The sequence below is a fragment of the Lithobates pipiens genome, unplaced genomic scaffold (assembly GCF_037356315.1).
Source record: "Lithobates pipiens isolate NorthernLeopardFrog02 unplaced genomic scaffold, aLitPip1_a1.2 Scaffold_56, whole genome shotgun sequence".
NCBI classification, from domain to species: Eukaryota; Metazoa; Chordata; class Amphibia; order Anura; family Ranidae; genus Lithobates; species Lithobates pipiens.
The window spans coordinates 1,962,737-1,974,245 of NW_027507878.1; the positions used below are offsets into that span (position 1 = coordinate 1,962,737).

At 44.4% G+C, this 11,509-nt stretch overlaps 1 protein-coding gene across 1 annotated transcript; it reads right to left on the minus strand.

The window, feature by feature from the left end:
• Positions 1 to 1,052, minus strand: LOC143958070 (olfactory receptor 1G1-like). Its single transcript, XM_077467522.1, has one exon. The coding sequence runs from the start codon at positions 945 to 947 to the stop codon at positions 12 to 14; it is 936 nt and encodes a 311-aa protein (XP_077323648.1). The 5' UTR covers positions 948 to 1,052; the 3' UTR covers positions 1 to 11.
• Between the last annotated feature and the right edge of the window lie 10,457 nt (positions 1,053 to 11,509).

An 11,509-nucleotide genomic window follows, 5' to 3' on the forward strand; every position in this document is an offset into this window, starting at 1 on the left:
AAAAACAGACGTCATCGATTTAGCTTGTTGAGGAGGTGCAAAGCTTTGAGAAGGGCTCTCTTAAGGTCTTTGTTCCTTATACTGTAGATCAAGGGGTTAAGTAAGGGGTTAATGAGGGCATACAGCACAGACACCACCCTGTTAACAGTAAACAGATTACTGGTTGTGGGGATGAAGTAAATGAAAATAATTGACCCGTAAAAGATGAAGACCACGGCAAGGTGAGACGTGCAGGTGGAGAAAGCCTTCATCTTTCCAAATTTGGTTTGAATTCTGAGAACCGTGTTGAAGATATGGACATATGGAAGAAAGGTGATGGCAAAGGCTCCCAACCCTAGACCGCCACCAACCATCAGTATGACTAGTATGTTGATGTAAGTGTCAGTGCAGGAGATCTGGAACAAGTGCGGGAGGTCACAGAAGAAGTTGTGGATGGTGTTTGGACCACAGAAGGTCAACCTGAGGGAAAACAACGTATGGACCAATGAATAGAAAAAACTAAGAACCCAAACCACGGAGGCCATGTAAGCGCAGAACCTCTTGGACATAATTTGTACATAACGTAGAGGGTGGCAGACGGCTACAAACCGGTCGTAGGACATAGCCGAGAGCAAGAAGAGCTCCGCACAGGCAAAGTAGATAAAGAAAAAGATTTGGGCAGTACAGGCGGGAATGGTTATCGATCGGTTTTGGGTGACCAAGTCATAGAGCATCTTCGGTGCCGTCACTGACGAGTAGGACGTGTCTAAAAAAGCCAAGTTTCCGAGAAAGAAATACATGGGGTTGTGAAGCTGAGAATCTGTGAAGACCAAGTAGATAATTAGAAGGTTAATGAGGAGAGTCATCAGGTAGATGAGAAGGAAGGCCACAAAGAAGACACTGATGGTCGATGGATGGTCAGATAGGCCAATAAGAAGAAAACTGGTGACCTCTGTGAGGTTTTTCATTGTATTACCAATCCAGTCCCACTAACTCAAGGCAAAAGCTGTGCATTGGTCATGTCAAGGATCTGTACAATGTAAACGTTTGTGTATAGCTGCACCACATTTTCTGCATCTATCTGCTACAAATTGACTCTCCAGCCATAAAGATATATAAAATCTCACAGTCCCTATGGGGGAGGGGGGGAGGGGGACCCCTCTGATACTCAGATCCACATCTATATGTCTGCCGAATCACAAATCTCCAGATATTAATTATAATAAAACAAATACAATTGTCTTTAGAGTCATTAATAATCTCTAAAGTATTTGCTTCTAAAGTTTGCTGCAAATAAATTTTCTTGCCAGACTTATTTGTGGTTCGATCCAAGGTCCGGTCATTGGACTCAACATTTTATTTAACCACTTGCTTTCTGGGCACTTAAACCCCCCTCCTGCCCAGACCAATTCTCAGCTTTCAGCTCTGTTGCACTTTGAATGACAATTGCGCGGTCATGCTACATTGTACCCAATGACACTTTTATCATTTTTTTCCCCACAAATAGAGCTTTCCTTTGATGGTATTTGATCACCTCTGTAGTTTTTATTGTTTGTTAAATTTTTTTAAAAAGACCAAATTAAAAAAGAAAAAATTATATTTTTTTATATTTTGTTATAAAATTTTGCAAACAGGTAATTTTTCTCCTTCATTGATGTACGCTGATGAGGCGGCACTGATGGGCACCGATAGGCGGCACCTATAGGCTGCACTGATGGGCACTGATAGGTGGAACTGGTGGGCACTGATAGGCTGCACTGATGGGCATGAATGGGCTGCCCTGATGGGCACTGATTGGCACCGATAAGGCAGCACTGGTGGGCACTGAGAGGTGGCACTGATGGGTGGCACTGAAGGGCATTGATAGGTGGCACTGGTGAGCACTGAGAAGTGCCACTAATAGGTGGCACTGATAGCTGGCAGTGATGGGCACTGATAGCTGGCAGTGATGGCCACTGATGGGTGGAAATAATGGGCACTGATCGGCACTGGTAGGTTACACTGATAGGCAGCACTGCTGGGTGGCACTGATGAGGCACTGATTGGCACCACTGGTAGGCATTGATAGGTGGCACTTGTGGGCATTTATAGGTGGTACTCATGGGCATTGATAGGTGGCACTGGTGGGCACTGTGGGTACTGGCAGATGGCACTGGCAGGGGGTACTGATTGGCACAGATGAGGCAGAATTGCCTCCTTCCTCTTAAGGACTGATGTCCCTAGCACATAAGCTGGTGATCGTCTTTTTTTTCTCCTCGCGTGTGAGGAGAAAAAAAGATTACCGAACTTTTGCTTACACACGTGATCAGCTGTCATTGGCTGACAGCTGATTACCTCGTAAGGGGCCGCGATCAGCCCCTTACTCGGATCTGTGATCACCCGAGTCTCGTGACTCGGTGATCACAGCGCGTGCCACGTGCACCCTAAAGGGGGCACGTGGGGAGTATGCAAAGGGGAGGCTGTGGATGTGGTATACAGAGATGTTGCTGTTGATCTGGTATACTTGGACTGAGGGGTGGCTGTGGACGTGGTATACTTGGACAGAGGGATGTCTGTGGACGTGGTATACTTGGACTGAGGGGTGGCTGTGGACGTGGTATACTTGGACAGAGGGGTGGCTGTGGACGTGGTATACGTGGACAGAGGGGTGGCTGTGGACGTGGTATACGTGGACAGTGGGGTGGCTGTGGACATGGCATACTTGGACAGAGGGGTGTCTGTGGACGTGGTATACTTGGACTGAGGGGTGGCTGTGGACGTGGTATACTTGGACAGAGGGGTGGCTGTGGACGTGGTATACGTGGACAGAGGGGTGGCTGTGGACGTGGTATATGTGGACAGAGGGGTGGCTGTGGACGTGGTATATGTGGACAGAGGGGTGGATGTGGAAGTGGTATACTTGGACAGAGGGGTGGATGTGGAAGTGGTATACTTGGACAGAGGGGTGGCTGTGGACGTGGTATACTTGGACAGAGGGGTGGATGTGGAAGTGGTATACTTGGACAGAGGGGTGGATGTTGAAGTGGTATACTTGGACAGAGGTGCTTGTGGATGTGGTATACTTGGACAGAGGGGTGGCTGTGGACGTGGTATACTTGGACAGAGATGTGGCTGTTGATGTGGTATACTTGGACAGAGGGGTGGCTGTGGACGTGGTATACTTGGACAGAGGGGTGGCTGTGGATGTGGAATACTTGGACAGAAGGGTGGCTGTGGATGTGGTATACTTGGACAGATGGATAGATGTGGACGTGGTATACTTGGACAGAGGGGTGGATGTGGATGTGGTATATTTGGACAGAGGGGTGGCTGTGGACGTGGTATACTTGGACAGAGGGGTGGATGTGGATGTGGTATACTTGGACAGAGATGTGGCTGTTGATGTGGTATACTTGGACAGAAGGGTGGCTGTGGATGTGATATACTTGGACAGAGGGGTGGATGTGGATGGTGTTATTAGTGGTGTACCCCAAGGTTTGATGTTGGGACCCTTATTTTCTAAATGTTTATAAATGATATAAATAAGGGGTCTTCAACTCCCGGGCCGCGGCCCACTACCGGGCCGTGGCCCTTCTGCAGCCGGGCCGCGGGTGCGGGCAGCCAGCAAGAGACATATTCGGTTGCCGCCATGAGAGAGCTGGGTGGATAGAAGAAGCGAGTGGGGGGGCAAGCAGAGATGATATCATCTCTCTCCGCCCCCCGCATCACCGCTCTTCCGCCCTCACAGCCAGTGTTCTATCTCAGTGTCGGAGGTGCGGTGGGGAGCAGAGAGATGACATCATCTCTCACTGCCCGCCCTGCATCACCGCTCTCCTGTGGCTTCTCACTGTGAGAAAACGTAGATTGCTTGTTCAGCGGCGCAGATTTCCCACTTTCCGGACAGCTAATCAGGAATGGCCGAGTGCCAGAGAGGGACAGCCGAAGCAGTCCCTGACCCTCTCTCTGCAATCCCACAGAGATGTGACGTCATCAGTGACAGGTGGGCTGTGTGTGGGAGTACAGGTGAGGTGTGCTGGGACTTATAGTTCACCCCCTCAGCTGTCTGCCTGACATACCACAAGGGCACTCCACTCACTCCGCATCTGGTGACAGTCAACGTGGCAGGTGGCGTAGCAAGGGACATACCACATCTGGTGACAGGCAATGTGGCATGGCAAGTGACAATCCACATGTCGTGGCAGGTAGCATGGCAGGTGATGTGGCAGGAGACGGTGGCAGGAGACGGTGGCAGGAGACAGTGGCAAGTAACACTCGGGCTCCCACTGATTCTACATTATGGTGAGTTCAACTATTTCATTTATTACTACAATGTAATCATAGAAACAATGCGCTTCAATCACCCCGACACCATATCAAGCATGGTGCCGGGATGATTGAAGCGATAACACCAGCCATTGCCCACGAAAAATCGTGACTCCAAAGCCCCCCCCCCCCCCCCAGTCCTTGGCACAATTTTCTTCCACGTAACCGGTCCCCAGTGCCAAAAAGGTTGGGGACCACTGATATAAAACACTAAGCTATGCAGTGGAATGATGTTTTTATAGGATGTCTCCAACTTACAAGCCAAGCTCAATGCACTTGTTTGATTGGACAACTATGCTGTTAAAGAGGTTCAATCACATCTAAGCTCCTTTATCCTCGATGCTTCAACTAACTGCGTCTGTGGGTGCGAACCGGAATCCACAACTTACCACATAAATGTCAGAACCAGGATGTGAACACCTGACCTCTGCTGTGTCCGGCAGTAGCTCTTCTTGCTGAACCACCTGAGAAACCTGGACAGCTGATCCCTTAGGACAACCTTGCCTGTCTCTTGTTTCTGGTGAACCTTGAACTCCTCCCATGAACTTCCTGATTTAAGACATGTCTCTGAACTTCCTGTTTGCTAGATTAATGTGCTCTCTCCAGTCGATATCTGGCTCCTTTGCGTACCTGCAGCTGTCCTTATCTCCACTATCACTTGTTACCAGGGCAGGACTTACCATTGGGCTTGACTGGGCTCAAGCCCATGGGCCCCGCCCAATAGGGGGCCCCGTAGGGATACATAGCCAAGTGTACTCGGCTCGGCTCCGCTCACAGTCCCGCCCTATGATGGATATAACACGGGGACTGGGCGTGACTGTGAGCCAAGTCGAGTACTCTCAGCTACTCTCGGCTCCGCTCGGGACTGCGAGAGGACCCGAGAGCCGTCAAGAGAACCGAAGAGCCGCCAAGAGGACCCCCGAGAGCCCCTGAGAGCCACCAAGATGCACAGGACTCTGTATCTCGGTGGCGCCATTTTTAAACTTCAAGACTGCAATGACAAGGCTGCAAATGACACTGACAAGGCTACAGATGGACACTGATAAGGCTGCATTGATGGGCATTTAAATGTAAGTTTTTTTCTCTTAAACTTCCCTCCTAAAAGTTTTTTTCCTTAAAATTCCCTCTTGAACTTGCGGTGCATGTTATACGTCGGCGCGTGTTGTACGCTGATAAATACGGTAATGTATAGACTGTAGGGCCCCAAAGTGACTCAAGCCCAGGGCCCCCCCCCACCCTAAGTCCTGCCCTGCTTGTTACTGACCTTTGTCTTATTCCTTCACTACCCTTCCATTTGATCCCAACCTGCAAGAATTTGTTACTGGCCTTTGGCTTGTTTACTGACTATGCTCCTGCTTGATCCCCAACTGCTATATCTGCTACTGGACTCAGCTTGTTCATCTCCTGGTGGGGACGATCCCAAGGACCGATACCTGGTACTAACACGCAACAAAAACCCATCTCCACCATCAGGAGCTCTGGTAAATACTGGTTAGGGCTTAGAAAACCTGAAGGCTTTAGGACCACTTCAATGAGAGCTTCGAGCTTCATACTTCCTGTGAACCGCAATGTATCTTCACCTTGGAAGTTTTGCTTTCCTTCAGCCTGGTCCCATCCCCCCACTCCCCCCCCCATACCCACACTTGTCATTTTGTTTTGACAGTTCATTATATAATCTCCATGGGTATTAGGGTGTGCACCCCAATGCTCAAACACACATGCGTGTGTGTGTATGTATATATATATATATATATATATATATATATATATATATATATATATATATATATATATATATAACTTAGCAGTAGGGCGGTGGACGGTGTCTGTAGAGCAGAGATCGGTGTCGGTAGTCTACCGTTATCATTTTTTCATTTGAACTTTTTTTGCAATTTTCTGTTTCTATTATTTTTTACAATATTTTTTTTATTTTTTAAAATAATAATTTTTTATTTAAATTTTTTAGGAGCCCCATTGGGGGGGGGGGGGGGCTTTGGTCAAATATCAGGGGTCTAAAAAAGACCCCTGATGTATCACTTTTGTGACAGTGAAAGGTACTGAGGACAGAGATTCCCAACCCGGTCCCTTTATCTGCAGCCAAGCAGCAAGGGGGAATCTGCGCAGGGTGATTAGGGTGTGCCCAGGCTCACCTGGCACACCCTGTGTGCACACCTATGGTTAGCTCATGTGTGCTGTATATCGTTCAAATATGGTTTATTTCATCTTCACCCATTCAATCTTGGTGGTGTAATAGTTAATTTTTCTTCTTTTTCCCCCTCTCTGGACGTTTTCACAAATTTATTATTAATCTTAAATTTTTTTTTTTCAATTTATTCGATACATTTATGTTTAATTATTTATTTTTATCTTTGTTTTGATCATTTATACCCCCACCTCCCTTCTCATTACAAACATTATTATTATTTCTGTTTATAAACCACAGTTTATACTTTTACTGTTATGTTTGTTGCCACTATAATTGATTGTTTCCTTTTATTTGTTACTACTAAAAGTTCCATGTATCCTTTTTGGTACTCTTACTCCCTCTGCTGGTTTCCTTTGAATAATACCTCTCCATTTAATGTTATGCTGTATTAAAAAAAAAACAAAAAAAACAAATGTGTTACGCTTAGAAAACACAATAAATGAAAATGCAATCTTTAATTTATTTTATTTTATTTAATTTATTTTGTTTTCTTTAATTTATTTTATTTTATTTTATTTATTTAGTTTTACATATTTAAGTGCAACACATTTGCTTTTTTATTTACTTTTTTTATTTTATTCTATATTTTATTTTTTCAACAATTTTTATACATATAAACAAACAAATTTATTGCGCTTAGAAAACACAATAAATGAAAATGCAATCTTTAATTTATTTTATTTATTTTGTTTTCTTTAATTTATTTTATTTTATTTTATTTATTTTGTTTTACATATTTAAGCGCAACACATTTGTTTTTTATTTACTTTTTTTTATTTACTTTTTTTTATTTTATTCTATATTTTATTTTTTCAACAATTTTTATACATATAAACAAACAAATGTGTTGCGCTTAGAAAACACAATAAATGAAAATGCAATCTTTAATTTATTTTATTTTATTTAATTTATTTTGTTTTCTTTAATTTATTTTATTTTATTTTATTTATTTTGTTTTACATATTTAAGCGCAACACATTTGTTTTTTTTTTTTAATTTTATTCTATATTTAATTTTTTCAACAATTTTTATACATATAAACAAACACATTTTAATTGCATGCGTACCACAGAGTATGTCTTATCACAAATCAAGTTTATATTTTAATCAAATATATATAAGGCTACTATATAAATAATAATTAAACGTTTTTTTTTATTTACTTGTTTATGTGATTTTATCTCACGTCAGTGGTGCTGCTATTTACACGTTTAGTCATTCACGTTTTTTTCTTGCTTTTCATTGTATACTGTATATGTATAGAAAAAGATTCAGCATACAAACTTGCTTTAAAAAATAAAAATAAAAATAAAAATAACTACAATTATTAATTACACTTTATTTTAGCCCTTTTTTTCCCTTAAATCTATTATAATTGTTTTTTTTTTTTTAAACAAAATACTGGTTTTCCCCCTTTTTTTAAAAAAAAGCCTCCAACATAAAAACAACATAAAAAAATGGGGAAAAATAATTGTTGTTTTTTTTTTAAACAAAATACTGGTTTTCCCCCCTTTTTTTAAAAAAAAGCCTCCAACATAAAAACAACATAAAAAAATGGGGAAAAATAATTGTTGTTTTTTTTTTAAACAAAATACTGGTTTTCCCCCCTTTTTTTAAAAAAAAGCCTCCAACATAAAAACAACATAAAAAAATGGGGAAAAATAATTGTTGTTTTTTTTTAAACAAAATACTGGTTTTCCCCCCTTTTTTTAAAAAAAAGCCTCCAACATAAAAACAACATAAAAAAATGGGGAAAAATAATTGTTGTTTTTTTTTTAAACAAAATACTGGTTTTCCCCCCTTTTTAAAAAAAAAAGCCTCCAACATAAAAACAACATAAAAAAGGGGGAAAACCAGTATTTTGTTAAAAAAAAAAAAAAAAAAATAATTATTTTTCCCCCTTTTTTATGTTGTTTTTATGTTGGAGGCTTTTTTTTAAATGTTTTTATGTTGGCAGCTCCCCACCGCTCTCCAAATGTCTTTTCAGTTTTCTTCTTCTCCAAAGTTCTCCAGGCTTGATAAAGGGGCATATCAGCCCAGAAACGCGTTGTCTATCCCATCCCCCCCAAGTCCCCCCCTTTATCACAAGGTGGATTTGCCGACTGGTCCCATGGAAGCGTTGCATGCGTGTGCCGTTCTGCGCTTGCCGCTCTGGCTTGCGCTCTCTCTGGCCCCGCCCGCTGCCGGTCACCCCCCCGACCCTTGTTGTTATAAGCATTGGGCGGCGTGCGGATCCAGAATCCTTTCCTTCACCCCACTGGTGCTGCTGTAATTACCGTGGGCTGATGTTCAACCACCAGGCACATTATTGCGGTATTTTTTTTCCCCCGCCATACCCCATTAAGAAAAAAATACCACATTATGGCCACTAGATGGAGCTGACAGTTGTAGGAAATCGCTGAATTAAGAAAAATTCGACCCGAATTCATAAAGAATGGGCGAATGTTTGCCACATTCATCCAGCAAATGTTTTTTCCTGGTGCCTCCATGGCAGCATACCTGTGACAAGCTCCGCCTTGGCTCCTCCCTCAGGACTAGTGAATATTATAAAAGAAAAGGTTAGTACAGCCCCCGCATTCTCCTTTTTTTCCTCATACCTCATGGGAGACAGGTCGTCCTGGCATGGGGATTATAGAAGTGGCAGAAAGCATCGGCCAAAAAGGCACCATCACTCATGCTCCCCGAGACCTAGATCTCCAAGATGTCAGACATGTGGAGCTGCCCCACTTTCAGACAAACTGATCTGTTTGAGATTGCCTCAGGGACGATGCAGCTGAAGGTCTGCAAATGGCGGACCTACTTAAGAAAGCAGTAAAGGACTCCCTTGCGGAATTGGTAGCCACAATGACGACGCAACAACCAGCGTCTCCTCCTCAGGAGCAAACGGCTGAGGCTGAGGCTTCCATCCCGGGGATGTCCACAAGTGGAATTTTTCGTCTGTCGCCGGCATCCTCCTCTAAACATCAGGAAGAGAATGCCATCTCAGAGGAATCATCTGATGACCTAGATGCCTCTGGCTTTGCTTTCGCTATGGTCCAGCCTTATGTACAGGCAGCTAAACAAGCGATCGGCTGGGAGAGACCAACACAAAGGTTTAAGAAGTCTAAATCGTACTTCCCCTTTCTCAAACGTCAGATCTCCGTTTTTTCCTCTCATGGACGAGATCAGGGATGTGATTGAGGAAGAGTGGGAAAAGACAGAGAAAATGTTCTCTATTAATCGGTTGGGAAAGTTATTCCCTCTCTCATAGCCTGATTCCGCAATGCTGGAGGGTTCTCCAGTGGTCGATGCAGCAGTGGTAAGGTTGGCAAAGAATGTCACATTGCCCCCGGAAGACTCAACTTCTTTTAAGACTCCAGATGGCAGACAACGCCTGTAAACCTGTCATAGCCCTGACATCAGTGTCCAATGCGCTACGCGTCTGGACAGATAATATAGAGTCAGCAGTCCAACAGGACATCCCAGAGGAGGATATAATCAAGGCCTTGGATGAGCTGAAGTTCTCAGCAGACTTTATTGGTGAAGCCGTCATCGATTCAATTCGTTGCTCCGCAAGGGCAATGCTCCACACAGTTATGGCCAAATGGGCTTTGTGGCTGAAACCGTGGGCAGCAGATATCGCCTCCAAACAGAACTGGTGCAAGATACCATTTGATGGTGAAGCCTTGTTTGGGGGAAAAAAACTGGACAAGGACATCTCTCGAGTCACTGGTGGAAAATCAGGCCTGCTACCCCAAGACAGGTGATCTAGGCGCTCCAGGACAATCGCACCTATATTTCAATACTCCAAGAATAAGGATTACCGATAGTCCAGGCAGGGAAAAGGCTTCAGGCATAATTGGGAAAGCACACAGTCCACGTTCCTCAAAACCCGAAGACAGAGACCAATGCCTAACCCACAGGATTCTACTATATCCTTTCGACGCCTGGCCAGCCCAAGCGATTCCTGTGTGGGCCAAGCTAAAACACTTCTCAAAGATCTGGGAGCAAAAGTGCAGGGATTCTTGGGTAGTCTCCACAGTCAAATATGGCCATTTTGGGCCGTTCCTAGACAAACCTCCCAAGGTCCTCTTCTCCCTGACAAGGGTGTCAAGGTTCCCCCCTAAAAAACGGAAGTGCTACAGCAATCTCTTCTCTCCTTGCAGTAACAGCAAGCGGTAGTTCCAGTGCCTCCATCAGAGAGATTTTCGGGTTTTTACTCAACCCTGTTTCCAGTCCCCAAGAGAAATGGAGGGTGGAGACCCGTGATAGACCTAAAAAGTCTAAATCGTTATTTCTTCCTAGTAAGATTCAAAATGGAGTCACTACGAACGATTATTTGTGTAGACCAATCAGGGGGCTGGATGTTGTCAATAGACTTGCAGGACGCTTACCTGCATATACCCAAACTCCCTCCTTTCCAGAAGTATCTGAGATTGGCGGTGGGGCAGGTACATCTCTAATTCCAGAGTCTTCCATTGGGCCTCTGCGCATCGCCAAGAGTCTTCACAAAGACCCCAATTGCCATCATAGCCCCTCTGAGAGAATTGGGGCTTCGGGTATGCCACTACTTGGACGACCTTCTACTGCTGGCAAAAGACTGTGGAACAGGTGGTATCTATCCCAACCCATACACTTGACGACCTTGATGCTCAGGAGTCTGCATTGGTAGATGAAGAAACAGACACTTCTGAAATCACGCCGTTAGGGCATGTCGACTGGATCACAGTTAATACCAATGCCAGTGCAGCAGGTTGGGGAGCACACTGCAACCGGATCTCAGTGCAGCGTAGATGGTCCTTCCATACAACAGGCCTGGTGTCGAATGTCCTGCAGGTCAGAGCGGCCTACCTTGCGTTACTAGCCCTAAGGTTCGAGATTACAGGGAAACCTGTTCTCCTCCGAATGGACAACAGGGCTGCGGTATCCTATGTACACCGGCAAGGGGGGACACGCAGCAGGTCCCTCCTGAAGGAGGTGGAACCCATAATACTCTGGGCAGAAAGGAATCTAAAGGACCTGAGGGCAGTTTATCTGCCCGGC

What these genes read in the sequence shown, in the direction of transcription:
- LOC143958070 (XM_077467522.1), bottom strand. Translation starts at nt 947, where the DNA reads ATGAAAAACCTCACAGAGGTCACCAGTTTTCTTCTTATTGGCCTATCT.